Source organism: Phascolarctos cinereus, unplaced genomic scaffold, assembly GCF_003287225.1.
Source record: "Phascolarctos cinereus isolate Bilbo 61053 unplaced genomic scaffold, phaCin_HiC Scaffold_5;HRSCAF=322, whole genome shotgun sequence".
Taxonomy (NCBI): Eukaryota; Metazoa; Chordata; class Mammalia; order Diprotodontia; family Phascolarctidae; genus Phascolarctos; species Phascolarctos cinereus.
This window is the reverse complement of record NW_027555958.1, coordinates 451,749,622-451,770,016: the sequence shown is the minus strand read 5'-3', so window position 1 is coordinate 451,770,016 and position 20,395 is coordinate 451,749,622. Positions and strand designations below refer to the sequence as shown.

At 39.7% G+C, this 20,395-nt stretch overlaps 1 protein-coding gene across 2 annotated transcripts in view; it reads left to right on the top strand.

Moving 5' to 3' along the window:
* FAF1 (Fas associated factor 1) overlaps window positions 1-20,395 on the top strand; it is a 415,784-nt gene that overhangs the window by 63,769 nt on the left and 331,620 nt on the right. For both annotated transcript variants that reach the window (XM_020987731.2, XM_020987730.2), the window contains exon 2: window positions 4,212-4,280. In XM_020987731.2, the coding sequence (XP_020843390.1) occupies window positions 4,212-4,280 (69 nt within the window). The remainder of the gene's footprint in view (window positions 1-4,211; window positions 4,281-20,395) is intronic.

The window sequence follows — 20,395 nt, the reverse complement described above, 5'->3', positions numbered from 1 at the left end:
GTCTATTTCATAATCACAAAATTTGAGAGTTAAAAAGCGCCTCAGAAGTCATTTGGTGGAACCCATACCTGAAAAAGAATTCCCCCCATAATGTATCTGACAAGTTATCAGCCTTAGAAGACCTCTAGTAAGGGGAAACCCACTAAAATAATTGTAGCTGCCATTTATACGGTAGTTCAAGGTCTGAAAACCACGTTACATATATTTTCTCATTTGATTAAAAAAAAACACCTTGTAAGGTGAAGTTGGTCCTTACACATCTGTTTATCTGTCTATCTCTCTGTCTATCATTTTCTCCTTTTATAGATGAAGAAATTGTACCACAGAGAATTTAAGTGACTTGCCCAGGGTCACATGGCTAGTAAGTGGCCAAGGCTGGATTTGAGCCCAGGCTTTCCTGACCTCAAGTCTGGGGCTCTATCCACTATACTACGCTATCTTTGACTACCCATGACTTTCATAGGCTGGACACTTACAAATTAATTAATTAATTAAACTGTCATGTCATCAAAAAAAATGGATAGTTTTATATACTTTTTGTTGATGTTTATGCCTTTGATTTTTTTCTCTTGTTTTGTTACCGCTAACATTTTAAAGGTTGTTAAATAACATTGATAATGGCCCCCGACAACAGACTGGATCTATATTTGAGAACCAATGAAGCTGAATATGAGAGTGAGCATTATCAAGGGGCTGTAAATTCGATGCATAATTTTTGGTTTTGGGAGCCTATGAAACAAAGAAAATAACCGTGTGTGGTCCCCACTTGCTACTGTAGTGATTGTAGAAAATATTGGGGGAAGTGAGTTAGGTTACAATAAGAATTGCTTGGTATTTTTTTTAAACCATCTGACTATTACTATTTTAACTTTGAGATCTTGTCAAATCATTAGATGAACGTATTGCTGGAGGAGCTGAATTGTCTCATTCTTGATGATTTTTGCTATAAGCAAAACTAGAGGGGAACTAGAAGAAAGAATAAGGTTGAAGCTAAATGGAAGCATGGGTTTGTTACTCTTGGGAGAGGCAAAGAAAAGGTTAGTGGGTTGGATTTTATCATACGCCCAAAGGCAACAACAAGAAATATTACTTTATCCTGTGTTTGGTTGTTATATGTGAGTGTGCTCATGAGAAGCATCAAAATAATGGCAGCTCTGTACCAGCGCTGGAAAATCTGTGAAGAACTTGTAGACTTAATATTAAATCGGCATGTACTTTGATACTTGGCGGCCTCATTACAAAGGTAGGGAAAGGGGAGAATAGGGAAAATTAAATGGGAAAACCTTGTGGCAGAGAGTGATGGAGCAGAGGCATAGTAGACTGACCAATGTGTGGATTTGTTTGGTGTCACTCTACTTTCAAGGGAATTTTTTTTTTTTGGAGGAGAGAGGGAGTGGACGAGTGAAGGGAGGAAAGGGGAGTGAAAATAATTTCATACTTTTAAAAAAGAAAGAAGAAAATAAAAGACCTTCAAAGAATCATTTAAAAAATATATACTGAAGAGAACAGAAAGGTCAAAGACAATCAGGGAAGTGTTGAACTACCATGTTAAATTTGAAATACGCAAAAAAAATTATACATAGTGGAGATTATTGGCTTCATATACAGTTCTCTTTCTAACTTCATGTAGGGAAATGTTTATATTTGATTTTTGTCAAGTTTATAAGAAGGAAAATTTATTTACATTTTAAAAATATATGGGAAAGCATGGCTCACAAAAAAGGGAGAGAAGGTAGAAGGGAAAGAGAGAGGGTGAGGAAGAGCATAAAGATTTATAGATTACACAGAGAACATCACACCTCTATATCATGGAGGCTTTCTTTGAGAAAAGAATTGGTAAGTACTGGGCATATTGAGCACAAAATAAAATCACAAAAACTGAAATAGGTCACATTTTAACATACAGGAAAAGACCTGCCATGGTTGTGCATGATATCCATCCCTGAGTTAGCTCTGCATCTGTGCACTATAAGACCACTGCTATGTCAGAGCTTTGATTAGAATTAATAAAAGCAAGGAGAATGAATAATAATGATGAAAAAGATATGACAGTTGAAAAAACTAAATTCTGAGTGATTTAAGCAAGTAATTGACAGTCAAAATGGGCATTGGACCACAGAAATATTGATAACCAAAATCAGTATTAATTTCCAAACCATGCTGTCTCGTCCTGGAACTTACCTCAGTGCCTGAGATCTCTCTCCAGGACACTGAACCATTCCTGTGGCCTTCTCAACCTGGAATATCTCTTTGTGGCCTGTCCTCTTTTCATATTGATGAGTTCCTCCTGGAATCTCCATTTTGAGAATGGGCCCAGGCTGGTCTTCATTTCCATCCCAAACCTGTTTTGGCTTTTGGCTTTCAAAATCATGTCCCTAGGGAAAGAGGAGAAAGGGAAGGAGAATAGTGAAAATTGGAGGTAAGGTAGGTTAAGGGAGGGATGATCCTAAGCAAAATAAATTTTTAAGGATATACAAAAATATTTATAACTTTTTGAAGTAGCAGAGAATCTGAAGGGTGTCCATAAATTTGGGAACCAGTGAACAATTATTATATATAAATGGGATGGAATATTATTGTCAGTGAAATTAATGACCATACTTTCAGAGGACTAGTGATGAAACATGGTACCTACCTCTTGACAGAAAGGTGAAAGACTCAGAATGCAGAATGAGGCAATTTTTTTTTGGACATTGCCAATGTGAAAATTTGTTTTGATTGACTATACATGTTTGTAATGGGTTTTGTTTTTCTTGTGTTCTCAATTGGGGAGTGGGATGGAGCAGTGAGAAGGTAGCTTTTGGCTGACTGAAATGAAGCATTTAAAGTAAATAAGAACTTAATCCTTGCTTTCTTAGCCCTGAAATGAGCTAATATTTCTCAGATTGTGTGCATATCATGTTTAAAGATGAAAAATCTGTGAGGTTCCATAGTACCAGATTTACACATAGTAGGCAATCAAAAGATATACAAATGTTTGTCTCTCTGGTAGGGGGGATAGAATTCTGGACTAGGAGTCAGGAAGAGCTAGTATTGAATCTTGCTTCAGACTTACTGGCTGTGTAACCAGGGCAAGTCTTTTCTCATGCCTTGAGCTCAGTTTTTTCCTCTATAAGTGTGGGAGATAATCTCTGACCTCTTTACCGCATAGGAGGGCAGTGAGTATCAAACTGAAATCAAGAAGCCCTGAATTCAAATCAGGCCTCAGAAACTTATTAGTTTTCTGACCTTGGGCAAGTGACTTAACCTCTGCATGCTTCATTTTCCTGTACTGTGGGGATAATTATAGCACCAACTTCTTAAGAATATTGTGATGATTAAAATGCGGTGTTTGAGAAATGCTCTGCAAACTTTAGAATGCTATATGAATATTATTATTAAAATGAGATAAGATATTGAAAAATCATTTAATTCTTTAAAGCCTGTATAAATGTCAGCTATATGATAAAGTTTACCTTGCTGCCACAAGAAGAATAAATAGTGAAGTGAGGCCCAGTGAATTTTTATCTCTTTGGTAAATGATCTTTTAAAAAACGTGTCTTCAGACATTGCATACTAGATGAACAGTGAATTTTGTTCACATACTAGAGGTAGTATGGTACAAAGAAAAGAGCCCTGGACTCAGATTCAGGAGGCTAGCATTCAAGGTATCCTTCTGTGTTTGGCCCAGTGTGTGACCTGCCGTTGTGCAGCTCCTTATTCCTGGGGTTTTCAATTCACCCTTTTCCACAGAGAGGATGATAGATTGGGGTGTTTCCATCTCAGATTTAGTAGTAACAACTACAACAACAATAACAACAGTGTGTATTTACATATCATTTTAAGGTTTGCAAAGTACTTTACATGTTTGTTATGTCATAGTTTGATCCTTACCATAACCCTGTGAAATTGGTATTATCATTAACCCTATTTTGTAGATGAGTTAACTGAAGCAGACAGATAAAGTGACCTGTCCAGGTTCATACAGCTAGTAAGTTTCTGAGTCTGGATTTGAACTCAAGTTTTCCTGACTCCCGGTGCAGTGCTGGAATCATTAAGCCACCTAGCTGCCTACATTTTGTGCAGATTTTGTTCTTTAAGTGTCTCACAGATCCAGTCACTTAGATATGTTGGACGCTGGTTAGAATTGACAATCTCATTGTTATGCTTTAAAAGCTAAGTTGTTGTCTCATCCTCATCTGAATATTCTTCTTGTTTATTTCATTTTTCAGGCATGTACTGGCATTGAAAACATTGATGAAGCCATTACGTTGCTTGAACAGAATAACTGGGACTTGGTGGTAAGTGCTTCTACTGTTTCCACAATATCTTGGCAACACTTGGATGTTAAGATCTTCTGACTGTCCCTCATATTTCCATTTCACAAAGCGATATGGGAAGGTATAGTATATGGTAAATTTAAAGAAATAAAAGCCCCCACAACACATTTTAGAGATTTGGATTCCTATATAGAGACGTAACACGTCTTGGATTTATCCAGAAGCATATCCATGTCTTTTTAGCCAGTGGCTAAGCCAAGTGTGTAGATCACAAGTTTTTATGAGTGTCTGATTTATAGCTTATTGTCCCTCAGATTTAACCACCAGGGGGTACAAGGCTTTCTTCTTGTCAGTTGCATATTTGTTACCATATTTAATGATGGAATTGCCAACCTAAAGTAGGTGGCCATACTATGTTGTTCTTGAGACCATAAACAAAGACTTCATTAGAGGAGAGCAAAGTCTGTCCTGGAGATTTGAAAAAATTCACCCAAAGCATAGTTGTTCTTCTGGAAGGCCTCCCTGAAACAGAGAATGAAAGTTCTTTACTTTCTTTACACTTCCTTCCATTGTTGATCTAAAGCAGACACTGAGTCATGTGTCCTCGTAGACATCAATTTTTCTGAATGAATTTTTGTGAATGAAAGCCAAAGCTTATTTCTGTTAATTTTGTTGAACATAGCGCTGCTCTTTCAAAGATAGCATAGTCTTCCAGGCTACGCTTTTTGATACATTGTTTTTAATTTCTCTGCTCATTCAAAGCTATTTAATTGACACCTATATTTCTTCACTCATTGTTGGGTTATTGTAGCATATACCTGTCTTGGCAGGGTGAAGTGGGTATCTTTGCAAAATCGGTCATGCGCATATACATAGACAAATGTGCGTGTGTGTACATACGTGTGCACGCTCGTGCGCGTGCGCGCGTGCACACACACACACACCCTGAACAACCCTCCTTGTTAATCCAAAAACATATACCTGCCTGGTGTTGTGGATTGAGCCCCAGACCTGAGTTCTAACCCTATCTGTATTCTTCGCTGACTTGGTGGGCACTGAGAAAGTTCCTTCTTCCTGGATTAGAGTTTCCCCATTTGCATAGTGAAGAGTGGTTTTGTTCTCTTCCCCTGCTAGCTTCCTTCTACTCAGGCTCTTTTGAAATGTGCTCTGTCACTTCTTTTCCTTTGTATTTAGTAGTTTTTTGGAGAGAATAAGAATAAGAGAAGATTCAGGAAAATCCTGCTTAATTGGCCAACTTACTTGTCACAAGAAAACTTACTGATAGAAAAAGAAGCCATCTCAAATTCTTTATAAAGCCTTTTGTTTTTAAAAAGAACCTGATGGTAACAATGGAGATCATAGAATCTAAGGTCCATGAGACCTTAGAAATCAGCTAGCCTGCTCCCTCAGTTTAGAGATGAGTAACCAGAGAACAGACTTAGAGAGGGGAGAGGACTCTGTCCAAGGTCGTAACACCCGTTTGTATAGTACTTGAAAGTTTACAGTGTTCTTTCCTTAGCACAACCATGGGAATTTGATGTTACAAGTACTGTTATCCCCATTTTGCAGATGAAAAAAACTGAGGTTCAGTCACTCAACTTTCCCAAGACTCCACAGCTAGGAACTAACAGAGCCAGACCTCAAATCTGAATCCAAAGTAGTCCTCTTTACTCTAGATGTTGCTGCCATACAAAGCATACCCTTTTCTCTTCCCTGCAAAGGGTTTCTAAATTCTAAGAAAGAAAACAAAATTAATATGCACTGAGCGCAGGTTTTATCTAGTTTTTTTTTTTGAAGCAGTGTGGTACGGTGGAACAAGCCTTGGGACTGGGTGTCTTGCTTCTTCCACTAAGTAGCTCCTCTGAGGTGGCCCTGTCTTCTCCTTTGGTTAAGTACGTGTTCATTTACATGTCTTCATTAGAGCGTCATCTTCTTGAGAATAGCTACTGTTTTTGCTTTTCCTTTGTATCCTTAGGGCCAAGTGTGATGCGTGGCAGATAGAAGAGTGCTTAATAAATGTTGTTTGTTTGATTAAAAGCATCTTGGGCAAAGTGCATCCCTGCATTGTGACTTAGTCCCTCTTCTGTCAAATGAGGGGTTGAGACATAGTTATTTTTAGTTCCCTTCCAGATGTAAAATTTTATGACTGGAAACATAATTTTTCTATTTTAAATGTTTATGGATGTAGTTTGTACTCTTTTTTTTGGTCACATATCGTTAATCATATCTGTGATTTACTTGATGCTATGTGCTTGGTGTGGGATGAATACAAACCAATTGTAACAATTACAACACCTCTCTGATAGGAAAATGGAATTTGTGTTATCATTATGGACATAGTTTTTAAGAGCATGTTGTGATAAAGTGAGAATTGCTTATATTTATATGATGGCGTCGAGACAAAAACTAAACTTGGAGCCTTGAATTTTTAAAATATTTTAAAATATTATTTTCAGTTATAAAACATTCATTTTCCCCCCTTCCCTTTCACCTCCCTCCACCCAGAAAAAAAAAAGAAAAGAAAGAAATACATCATTCCTGTATCACTGAAGCACATTTAAGGCCATATCCAAAAACACATTTCTTATTCTTCATTGTTAGTCCATGTAATTGTTTAGAAATGGCCATTGTTTCTAAAAACCCTTGTTTTGTAGCTCTGAGAAATCCTCTCTCCAACTCCCTAGTCTGACAGATGAGGAAAATGAGTCAAAGAGCCGTGAGATGACTTGCCAAAAAGGTTTATTGTTGTGCGTCCATTTCAGGAGTGCTTGACTCTCTGTGGCCCCATCTGGGGTTTTCTTGACAAAGATACTGGAATGGTTTGCCATATCCTTCTCCAGCTCCTTTGACAGATGAGGAAACTGAGGCAGACAGCGTGAAGTGACTTGCTCAGGGTCACAAAGCTTGTAAGTGTCCTGAGGCTGGATTTGAGCTCAGGGAGATGAGTCTTCCTGATGTCAGGCCTGGCGCTCTGTGCTAGCTGCCCCCAAAGTTACCCAAGTGGTCAAAGGCAGAGCCAGGATTCTAATGCAGCTCCTCTGATTCTAAGTCTGTTTTGCCTTACACTACATCCTGCTGCTTCTCTTTCTTCGGCCCTTGTTATTAGAAGGCTTTTACAGACTGAACAACCAGAATCTGTCCTGCTCGGAGTCACAGAGCGCCGGCAGGGACTGGAGAAGCTGCCTTGCCCAGCCCAGCCTTCGGCAGCAGTCCCTGCTCTACACAGCTGACAAAAAGGAGGGCGTCCTTCTTGCTTTGGGAGCTTCTCATGAGGGAGGACCAGTGCAGGGGACTGCCTCCTTCCTGAGGCAGCCCGTCCCACTTGGGGGCATCTCTGACTGTTAGGAGCCTGACGCACCGGCCCTAGATCTCCCTCTTTGTTACATCCGTCTCTTGTTCCTGTTCTGCCGCTGGGATCCAGGGACAGTGGGAGTCCCTTATGCACGTGATGTATTTTCAAATTCTTGAAGCTCTGTATGTTATTAAAATACAGTCATGTGAGAAAATCCAGGAATTCAGTGCAGAACCCATGATGTGGTGCACTTTGAAATGAGCATCCCTCCTTTTCCTAGGCTTCACCTCTTGCGAACTGTGACATCCCTGACTCTTGAGACTTTCTTTTTTTTGGGGGGGGTGCTAGGCAATGGGGTTAAGTGACTTGCCCAGGGTCACACAGCTAGTGAGTATTATGTGTCTGAGGTCGGATTTGAACTCAGGTCCTCCTGACACCAGGGCCGGTGCTCTATCCACTGTGCCACCTAGCCACTGCGCCTCAAGACTTTCTTAAACCATTCCCCCTGCTTTGCCTTCCTTTCTCTCTTCCCAATTGAACCTGTCGTTAAACAGTTCTTTTCTATGTTGGCTTTGAGTTTAACTGTTACCACTCATCCCTTAAATCGCAACCCTGGACTGTTCCCACCAGTGCATGATATGAAGTACTTAATAAATGCTCATTGATTAATTGAACATAGATAAAAAATGGAACTGAAATTGTCATTACAGTATACCACAGATCATCTGTATGTAGTTCTGCAGGAAAAACCCAGCATATCAAAAAACGAACATGTGCCTCTTTCCCCCCACCTCTGTAAAGAAGAGGAAGAAGTGCCTTCTCATAATTTTTTTGGGGAAGTGAGCTTGATCATGGTAATTATTCAGTAGTGCTTCAGTTGTTTTGTTCTTTCCACTTACATTTTTGTAGCCATTGAATATATTATTTTGCTAGTTCTTATGTAATTTTGTATCCGTTTATATAAGAATTTCCATATTTTTCTGTTTCATCGTATTCCTTACTTCTTACAGTGCAGTAGTATTGTTACATTCATGTACCATTCCCCAGTCATTGGATATCATGTTTACACTTATTTGCTGTCAAAAAAAAAGGGACATACTCTTTTTGGTGTATGGAGGGGCCTTTTTTTTTGTCATTGGCCTCTGTAGATGACACTGACCTCCTTGTTGTTCCTCAAATAAGATAGATAATACTCCCATCTCCCAATTTTGGGCATTTTTGCTGGTTGTTTCCCATTCCTGGAAGGCTGTCTTTGCCACCTGGCTTCCTTCAGATCTCCGCTAAGATCCCAGCAAGTGCAGAAAGCCTTTCCTGATCCCTCATAATTCTAGTGCCTTCTCTTTGTTAATTATCTACAATTTATTCTGTATAAAAGTTATTTGTACATGGTTATTTGTATGTTGTCTCCCACATTAGACTAGTAGCTCCTTAAGAGCAGGAACCATCATTTGCCTTTCTTTCTATTCCCTCCACATAGTATTGAACATAGTAGGAGAGCTTAGTAAGTTTTTATTAATAGAATGATTTATTTTTAAATTAAAAAAGTTATTTGAATCACTGAAAATCCACCCTGCCCCTTGAAAAAGAAAAACAAAATGATTGTTAAAAACACGTATGGTCAAATAAAACAAATTTCTGAATTGGCTGTATCCAAAAAAATTATGTCTCTTGTTTTTACATCTCATAGTTTTTTTTCTTATATCCATATCCTTACTCTCCCACATTTTTTAAAAGAAAAAGAAGAAAAAGAAAAAAACCCCTAGATCATTACATCAAAAACATCTGACAGCATTGTATGCAATATTCCACACCTCTGCAAAGGAGCAAGGGGAGGTTTCTTTCTTTGGAGTCAAAACTTTTTCTTTATCAGTTTGCAGAATTCTTGTCTTAGGGTGTTTATTCTTCCCATTTACATTGTTGCAGTTACTGTGCAACAGTGTGTTTTTCTTGTTCTGATTATTTAACTCTGCATTAGTTCATGCAGATCTTCCTCTGATTCTTTGTATTCATATGTTTATCTTTTATACATAGTAATATTCCAGTACATTATTGTATCACAATTCATTTATCTTTCTTGGGGGTTGGGCAGCTAAACTTGACCCTTACTATTATTTTAAGAATGCTAATCTTTAAAGTCACTTAACTTGGAAGTTGGTGAATATACTCCCAACCTTTTCTATATGTGAATACCAGCACACCTTGAAGCCTTTCTTTTCTCTTTCAGCTGAAGTTCCATTGGGTCTCATAGAGCCCTAAGTTCATAGCACTTTTAATGCAGTGATTAATGGCCTACCTTAGAGTTAGCCTGTGTTGAGAGCAAGGGCAGCATTTTATTTGTATTTGTTTCTTACCCTGTACAGGCCTCTGCACACAATAGATAGTTAATGATGCTTATTGGATTTTGTATTAAGTATTGCCTGTAACTTTAGTACTGATTTTTTTTCAGAAAATATTTCTTAAAATAAAAATCCAAGAGGAAAATATCTTGATGTTTGGAATCAATGTCAAGAGTCAACGTGAACCTTTCATTTATAAGCATTATAAAAAAGAAGTTTTCTGTCTGTTGCTTTGGTTTTTAGAATAGGTTTCTATACTCATATACAATATTTAGCTTTTGCAGGCAGTACTTAAAAGCCAAATGTAATGGAAGGTATAGAGTGGCTTTGCACATCTGCACATATGATGACTGGCAATTCCTCGCAGAAATTCATCCCAACATGAAGCTGACAAAACATAGTGAAGCTGACAAAACATAGACTGTGCTTGGAAATGAGAAAATGTGTGGCTTTTAAGCACCTATTTTTGTGCTTCTCCAGTTCCACAGCAGTCCTGTTCTTAATGGATTGCTGAATCATAGTATCATTTTCTTCTGTATTTTCCCTTAAAATTGCAAGTAAAACTGAGAAATTTAAATCGATCCATTGCTTGTTATAACTAGAAGGGATCTTAGAGATCAAGTCTCATTCCCTTGTTTTACAAAGGGGGGAAGTTGGCAGTCGTAAAGAGGGAGATGTTCACGTTGCTCCCCCCGCCTCCCAAGGCTACGTAATGTGGTATGTTCCAAGATGTGACTCTGAGACCAGTGCTCCTTCCTCTGCTTCTACTCTTTCTTCTGCTCTACTCTACACTCTCTCTACATCCTATTCGTAGCTTCCTCAGTTTGACACTTTCCTCTTTCGGTTCTTTTTGTTTATTTTCTTCAAGTTGACAGTAGAATAATATTTGTAATAATAATGAGGATAGTTGAGATTTATATAGCTCTTTAAAGTTAAGTCTCACATAATGCTTTACAGTACACAGTGATGTCCTATGATCTTCACGGTTCATTTCGACTTGAATTTATGAACAGAGGAATGGTGGGACGTGGCTACTATAGGTGTTGCTAGCCTCATTGTTATGGATGAAAAAGCAAGTGCTGGAGAGGTTAAATGACTTTTTTTTTTTGGCTAGGCAGTGGGGTTAAGTGACTTGCCCAGGGTCACACAGCTAGGACATGTCATGTGTCTGAGGCTGGATTTGAACTCAGGTCCTCCTGACTCCAGGGCCGGTGCTCTATCCACTGCACCACCCGGCTGCCCTTGACTTTGTCTATTTGTCACAAGGCTTTTGCTTTCCTTTTTGCTTTTTCAGCTGGGAATGGGGGGGGGGCTAGCCAAGAGTGGAGGGAGCAAAACAGAAGCAAGGGAAAGAGGGCCATTTTTAAAGTTCAGAGAAGAAACTAAACGGATAACCAGAAAGAAACACAGACAAGTAGGGTAGTTCTGAGAGTTGTACGGGAAAGTGACAATAGGAAAAAGGGAAAGCCAGTTGTACTTGAATGATTGGGGAGTTTGTATACTCTTGAGACCAAGAGAGATTAAGTGAGCTGCCCAGGGCCACACCCTGGTATTAGATGTCAGAGGCTGATTGGAACCCAGGTCCTCTGATTCCAGTGCTCTTTACTTTATGATGCTTCCTTCTGGTTTTTCCTCCTGAACTCTCATCATCCTGATTGACCTTGTTTTGAATATTCAATGCCTTCCCACCTCCTTCAGACTCCTAAACTCTTCCCCAAACCTTCCTTTATAGAAGGCTGGGGACTAGCTTTCTTTTGCCTTTTTTCTTTTCTTTTTTGGTAAGGCAGTCGGGGTTAAGTGACTTGCCCAGGGTCACACAGCTAGTAAGTGTCATGTGTCTGAGGCTGGATTTGAACTCAGGTCCTCCTGACTCCAAGGCCCAAGCTCTATCCACTGCGTCACCTAGCTGCCCCAGCTTTCTTTTTCTTATTGCTATCCCCAGCTCTTAGCAGTGTGCCTGGCACATGATAGGCACAATAATTAATGAATATTTATTGACTTGAATTAAATTATTTCTCCTTATCTCTAGCCCTGAATTCTTCTTGATCCAGGGACTCAGCATATTTCCGGAAATCTAAAATCTGTCAATGATGCAACTGGTGACACAGGGGATTGAGTGCCAGACCTAGAGTCAGGAAGACCTGAGTTCAGATACAGACTTAAACACTTATTATCTTTGTTATCTTGGGCAAGCACTTAACCTCTGTTTACCTCAGTTTCCTCATATGTAAAAACATCTGTCTCTCTGGATTGTTGTGAGGACCAAATAATACAATTTTTGTAGAAAGCTTTTGGTGCGATGCCTCGCACCTTGTAAGAGTTTTATAAATATTTATTTCCTTCATTGGTAGAGGAATATTCCTCACCAAGGAATTCCCATTACCATTGAAGTCCCGGGTCTAATACCTATCCCTGTCCCCAAGTGCTTAGCACAATGCCTGGCACATAGTAGGCACTTAAAATGCTGGTTGCCTGACTGATTATCCCTATCTCTATTTCCTTTTTTTAATAGCAGGATTAGTCATGATTCTCTTACTTTTCTCTCTTCCCTTTCTATCTCTTTCTGAATTAAGTTGTTTCATGGACACATGGAAGTAGATAGAAGGGCCTGTCAGGTAGTGAGCATCACAGTCTACTTCTCCTATCTGTGAAAGTGTAAGAGAAAACTTGCCAAAGAGCAGGTCACTCACTCCCTGGGCTAGGTTTTGTACTAAAGTTGTTTCTGACTCCAAATAACAGTATTCTTTTCCCTGATCAGACTGGGCTCTTTGAATATCAAAATCTGTCTTATGAGAGCCTGTACGTTTCCTTACCTTCCAAGCAGTAACTTAGAATATGCTGTTTCAAGTCATGTGCAATTAATTATTTCTTTGTCCAACCTTGCTTTAAATCAACATTGAGATGGTGCGGTGGCAACAAGTCTGGGTTAGCTTGAGAACCTCCAGTTCTTGTGTGAGCTCCAACCCTGGGGTCTGTGTGACCTTGGGCAAGCTCTTTCCCTTCTCTGGGCCTTAATTTCCTTTACTGAAACAACAGGATTTGACTAGATGATCCCCTATGAGCTTTTGGGGCACATTTCATAATTGTATGAACCTTTGTTGAAGCCTTTAAAAGCACTTCCCACCCAAAGAACTACTCCAAGAAATAGCTGTTTTTGTAAATATGAACTGACCCTGAAATCAGGGCATGCCAGACTTTCTTGTATAACAAAGTACTGTAGATTTGGGCTTGTATATGAACTTGAGGAGTATATGGGCCTGCCTGCCTGCCATAGGTGGAATGTTTGGTTAGTGTGGGTGTCAGTATTATAAACTAATGCAAGCAACACGTGTCTCCTAGGTACGCAGCAGGATGTTATTTCTTTATTACTTGTTTACAAAAATAATAGTAGGAATTTGGTTACTACAGAAATGAACTTATTTCATTCTGTTTTCCTTGTATGGTGGCCAGGAAGAAATGCATAGTTGCCCCACAGCAGGTTAAACAATGCAGATTCCTTTCAATGAAGTGCCCCCACTTTCTTACCACCAAGAGGTCTTTGTGCATTAAGTGTGACGCTGCCCCTCTCCTCCCTCCCATCAGCCCTTATGGTTATTGAATGGCCTGGTGGAGGTGGAGAGACTTGTTTTTCCTTGCCTAATGGTTTCATCAGGAGCCTAATTCTCTGAGGGAGAATTAGGCCATTAACTTCAAATTCCCAGACAAATGGGTTAGCTTAAGATAGGAATTTAAAATAGCGATTGGAAGCTTTAAAAATGAAGTAATTCAGAAGCTTTAGCAAGAACTGATAGATTGGACTCCACAGTGGTCTACGGGAAGCAGCCTTAGACTTGAAGTCAGAAGGACAACTGTTATTTACTACTTCTTTGGCCTTGGTCAAGTTATTCCCCGCTCTGGGCTTTATGAATGCATGAATGAATGAATGAGCATATATTAAGGGCTTACAGTGAGTTAAGTACATGGAGGCTGTGAATACAAATGCTACCATGTGCTTTTCTCAGTCACTATGTGGCCAGCAGAGATCCTTATATATGGTTTAATGGCCTTGTTTCTATTTGAGTTTGACATCTCTATACAATATTTTGTGCCTTTATGTAGTGTAACAGTTATACTTTAATTTCTGTACTGATATAGATTATGGTCCTTCATGATTTAGTTAGGTGATCTTTAGGGGGTATCATGACTAAGAAATTCATTACCCATTGGCCAAAGGTTTTATGATAAGTGGTGCTTATTTTTGGTCAAGAAATATGCAGAGCTCATTTGCCTGGACCTTACAGACAACCTCAGCTTAGTAGGAATTATCCGTTTGCACTCTTTTGGCAAAGCCTTTGCAAGTCCAGGATTACTCTTACATATTAAGGATTCACAGTGGAATTTTAGGGAAATAGAGTAACTATAAATTTTCATTTACTTTTTCATGATTCTGGCAGTTTCGGGGAACTCATAGTTCCTCTTCTACCAGTGCTGAACATCAGTTCTTCTGTAACTTATAGTCTGTAAGTGACGTGGAAGTACCAGTAGCAGGACTTGAGCCTAGGTCTTCTTGACCTCCAGTTTGGCCTTTGAACCACTTTGCCCCATGCCATTCTCCTTTTCCTTCTACCTCTTCTCTCCTCTCTCCTCTCTCCCCTTTCTCGATCTTGTTACCCTTCCTTCTCCCCACCTTCTTCACTCCCTCCTGCCCTACTGCCCCCTCTTCTCTCACTCTTCTTCCTTCTTCTTACTTTCTCTTTCCGTCTTCATCCTTCTCCCTCCCTTCCCATACCTCTCCTCCCTTCTGCCCCACTGCCTCCTCCCCCCTTTTTCTTCCCTCCTGAAAGCATCTTTGGGACAGTTATCTTTGGAGATAATGGGAATAATATACCTCATTTTGTTCCAATATTAATTTTTTCCCCTCTAGGGCCTTATTTTTTAAAAATTTATATTTCACATGTTTTTAGAGATCATTAGTTTTTGCCATGGTGACATCACATTATTAAGTTTTAAGAATATGTCTGTATGGTTGGGAGCAACAGTTTTAAGATAATGGCATGGTTCCAGTACAGATTCATTTGTTGAATTCTCAATAATATTCTAAAGGGGTTACTTTTGTAGTGTGGAGCTTTGTTGTCTGTTTATAAAGGATAGTGAGCTTCTTTTGTTATATAATTCTGAATATTTGATTATGTCTTTCTAAGCATTTAGTAAGGATTGATTTTTTTCTAGCCTTCAATGATGTCTTGTAAATCTGTGTTGCTGTTCTTTTCATGCATAGTCTAAACTTGATCAATAAGTCCAGGATCCTTACTGTTAACTTTTCCATAATTTCTGGTGGCATTGACCTGATTCTAAATTGCTATTATAAACTTTTCTCTCTTTTTTTTTTTTTCAGGACACAGTATCCACACGACTAAGTCATTTGTTGGTTGAGTTTATGTAGATGTTATTTTTATTATGTCATTAAAATACATAATAAAATAAAATTTATAATTTTTACGAATTTTTAATAATTTGTTTTGTACAGTAATAAAACCCTGTGAAGAGAGTAGTGCAAATATTTTTTCCCATTTTATAGATAAGGAAACTGAGGCTCAGAGATTAATGGCATCATCTCCCCGCCCCTCCCCTCCCCCAAAAAAAGGTAGTATCAGAGGTGAGATTTTCCCTCTGGCCTATCGGCAACAAATGACAATGCCACATCCGGGCAATCGGCTTTACTTCCTGGGGTGTCAGTGTCATTATCTGGAAAAATCTCTGAGCTAAAGGGGATTGGACTAGAACATCTCTTAAATTCCCTTACAGCACTAATATTCTATCTTGTGCTCCTTGACCCGTAAGTTAGATTTTAAAGAGGGGAATCTTTCTTTCCTAATGGAGTTCTACAAGTCAGCAAGCCTTTCTTAATATATTACTATATGCTAGGCTAGGCACTGTGGTGAGCATTGAAGAAAGAAAGGAAGAAAAAAGCCCCCGCCAGGAGAAGTTCACAGTCTCGAGGGGGAAACACCATGCCCAAAACGCATACAACAAGACACATACGGGATAAATCGGGGACTATATTAGCGGGAAGGCACTAAGATTAAGGAGGACTGGGAAAAACTTCTCGTAGAAACTGAGACCTAAAGGAATCCAAGGAAGGCAGGAGGTGGAGATAAGGCCAGAGAGTCACAGATTTTGCTGTTGGCTAAAGGGTCAGCACTACAAAGTATATCATCCTTATTTGTTGGTTTTCACGCTCTCCGTTTCTGATGCTTAACTTCCTTGTCAAAATCAAAAGGTCGTAGGGCCGTAGTCTTCAGAGTTAAGGTAGACATTAGAAGTTTTCCAGTCCAGAGCTCTTACTTTACAGATGAGGGAGCTGAGGCTGACATGGATTAAATGACTTGTTCAAGGTCACGTGACTAGTAAGCAGCAGAGCAGGGATTGTAACCTAGGGCTTTTTTACTTTAAACTTAAAAGGGATGGGAAAAGACAGAATGACATATAGGGAAGATGGAAGCAGGGACAGATTACAGAATGAATATAAAAACATGGCATGGTCACGTGAAAAATACTGTCAGGGGTGATAAAACTCAGCACAAGCCAAGGCTGGCAAGATGTGCTAGGAATAACATTTGTTTTGTGTAGATACCCACTCTTCCCACAATTAGTTGATGTAGTTCTGGAGATACTAGCGATAGCAGTAAGATAGGAGAGAAATCAAAGGCATAAAGATAATTAAAGAGGAGATAAAACTCACCCTGTTTGATGATGATATGGTGGTTTACTTGGAATATTCTAGAGAATCAGCAAAGATACCTTTGGGAACAATTCAGAGCTCCATCAATGTCGCAGACCACAAGGTAAGCTCTCAACAGTCAACTGCACTAGGAGGCAGAGCCACGATCAGGAAGCAGTAGGGGGGTACAGTGAACAGTCTTTCAGCTCCTCCAGACAGTTCTAGAAAACACACCAGGCGGAATTCTGGGGAAATCCCAGTAAGAGTTACATTACAAGGAGTCATTTTTTCCAGCCCAGATTGGTACAGGGAGGCAGACAGAGAGGCCTTCAGATGATGGGGACTGACTGGGAGCATATCAGTCAGAGGATTTGACCCCAGAGAGATACTGTGAACTGTGGCAGGAAGACCCCAAAGCCAGTATAGAGAGACTTAACCTTGTTCTCAGTGCAGGAATAGTTGCCGACTGGCAGTTTTCTCACTCACTACTCAGTTCTGAATCCCAGTTCCAGGGCAGAATGGGAGAAGGACCTGCCTCTGAGTAGGTGAGGAACACTGGCAAGCCCTTGGTTGCACCTTGAGGGAGGTGCAAGTCCAGAAGCAAATAGCAGCTTTGTGGCTGAGACTCTAGGAGCAGAGCGAGGCTTCAGTTCCAGCCTCCAGACCAAAGGGAAACCTGTAGTTCTGCCCCTCTGAGCCAGCGAAGCTTCCTGGCTGGCTGATAGTAGCCGAGTCTAGCAGCAGTTCAGTGTTGCTCAGACTCAGACCCAAACTCAGGCCAGGGGAGCAGCAATCAGACTTTGCTCTGGGTCAGAACATTTGGGAACATTGATAGCTTGTAGGATGCCTGCCTGTCCTTGAGATGCTAGAGTAATGCTGTACTCAGCGCTCCTCCAGAAGCGTGCAGAGCTTGGCTCTGACATCAAGTTCAGAGTCAGGAAGTGGGCTGGAAGAATGAGCCAACGAAATAAAGAACCCCGCCGTAAAAACCTGGGATGATGACAGGGGTGCTCAAGAAGACATGACTCCAGAAGAAGAGAAGGACTCTAGAGCGTATGCAAGCAGACCCTCAAAGAAAAGTACAGCTTGGGCATACAATCCGACCAAAAGAAATCAGAGTTATGGACATACGAGTTAGAAAGAGAATTAACAGTTTGGCACAAGAGGCGCAAAACCTTACGCAAGCAACCAACTCCCAGAAAATTAGAATGGGTCGAATAGAAATCAGTGACTCCATGAGACAACAAGAAATATTAAAGAACAGTGTCAAATAGACTAACCCCTTTTCGTTTTTAGACAAGGTTACTAAACTGATAGGTGAGGAGAATGTTATAAATATAATTTACCTTTATTTGTGTCCCCAGTGCCTAGCATAGTGTCTGGAATATAGTAGGTACTTAATAAATGCTCATTGATTAATTGCTTTTTAACAGTTCAGTTGATAAAATATCTTGTCCTTGTGGAAAATCTGGAGAGACATAGGCTGGATCATAAGGAAGGAGAGGAAACAAGCATTTGTTAAGTACCTACAATGTACTGGACAGTTTGCTTTGCAAATATCTCATTTGATTCTCACCACAACCTGAGGAGGTAGGTGCTCTTATCACCTCTTTTTATAGTTGAGGACATGAGACAAACAGTACTTAAGTGACTTGCCCAGGGTCATGTAACTAGTGAATGTCCGAGGCTGGATTTTGAGCCCCAGCATTCTATCCACTGCACTACCTACTGTGATAATACAAGTAGGCGGATTTGAAACTTGTTGATTGGCAGGAATCAGAAGCGTTGGGAGTTCATTGTCATTGCTGGCAGATCTCCCCTGAAGTGCCCCCTGGGTTTTTGTTTTGTCCTGGGGCAGTTTTCCATTTTTATCGGTGGTTTGGATAGTGGCCTAGATGGTGCCCTCGTCGAATATGCAGATGCAGCAAAGCTGGGAGAGGCAGCCGACGAGCTAGACAATGGATCCAAAAAGATTACGCAAGTCTGCAGTAAGCATAAATGTAAAGTCTTACACTTGGGCACGATAAAATTAGTTTCAAAGTTACAAAATGGGGAACATGGTTAGGTTGTAGGTATAGTGAACAAGATCAGTTAATCAGCAATCTGTTCGCCCTTCCTATGTGCCACTCCCTGTTTGAGGCACTGGTGCTACAAAGAATGAAATGCTTCCTGATCTGAAGGAGTTTGTGTGCAAATTGGAGGGACATACATAAGTGTATAACAAATACATACAAAGCCAAGAAACTCCCTCTGTTAGCATGTAATGGCATCAGGAGCGGCATCACAAAGAACGGCACAATTTGAGCTTTATGGACCAGGAATCCCACAGAGAGGTGGATGGATAGATAGAGAAAACATGTGCTAAGGCTTACTGTGTTCCAGTCACTGTGCTCCACGTATTTCATTTAACTATTCGGAATCTTAACTATTCAGAATTCTTACCTTGTTTCCGATTGAAATTTGTTATGAATCCCAAGTCCTGGTAGCAGTTGGTACACCTTTACCTTATTGTTCTCGTGTTTCGCCACTGCTTTGTTTACCATCTGTCATCCTGAGGATCCTCTTCTGACCATCTCTGCTCTTTAATCTCCCATTTACTGTCTTTCAAATAAGGCTAGGGACTAGATGTTTGATTTTCCTAGTGTTGGAAACCCCTAGATGAGGAGATTTCCTTTATCAATGCAGGACAGCACCTTCTTTCCAATGGACAGTTCTAGACAGTTGTCTAGAGCTCTGTGGCCCAGGGTGACACAGACTATCTATATATGTCAGAGGTTAAGACCTGAAAAAAAAAATCATGTTTAATCGTGTGGTTTCCAGACTTTTAGGGTTGACCTCCAGCATTTTCCAGATTGATTCTTGCCTTAGGCCAAAGACTCTATCTAACAAGGTCTATGGTATTTATTCCTAGCAGTTACCTACCTCCAAGGCATTGTGGGAGGATAACATTTCATTATTTCTTTTCCTGGATATGGATCAGTTTTGCCATCAATCAGAGTTTGGCATTCTTTTAATGTCATTTTCGTTTACATTGCTGTAGTTTATTCTTTTGATTATGATTATTTTTCTCTACATCATTTCATACAGATCTTTTCAGATAGCTCCAAATTGCCCATACTTGATACTTCTCACTGAACAATGATATTCCATTACATTTATCTACTATAGGTTTTTTAAAAAAAATTCTTTTCTAGTTGGTAGACATCCATAGTATTTCTTTAGTATTACAGAGTGCTTTTGTGAATATTTTGGCATTAAGTTGGACTTTTTTCCATCTCTCATTTTCTTATAGTATATGCACAGTATAGAGAACTTTCTAAGGCAGAAAGAAATTAAAATTGGAAGAGAAACTTCAAAAGATTAGATTACAGTCCAGGGGTTCTTAACTTTTTTTTTTTGTCATAGACTCCTTTGGCAATTTGATGGACATCTCAGAATAAGGTTTTCAAATACATAAAATAAATACGTAAAATACAAACGATTACAAAGGAAACCAATTTAAGTTCATGGAACTTTTGCTTAAGAGGGAAAAAAGGAAGCTTGTTTCAGAGCTGTAGAAAGTAAGAGTAAACTTGGACCTTAAAATATGAAACAATTTCAGAGCTGGAAGAACCTTTAGAACATGAGGGCACATGGTGTAGTGGAAACATTAGAGTCAAGAGACATGGGTTAGAATTCCTGTTGGACACTTGCTAGCTGTGTGACCATTGGGAAGTCTCATAATGTCTCTGGCTCTGTTTCCTCAAATGCAGAAGGGGGATAATCATGCACATTCCCTATTTCACACGATTGTTGTGGGGAGAGAACA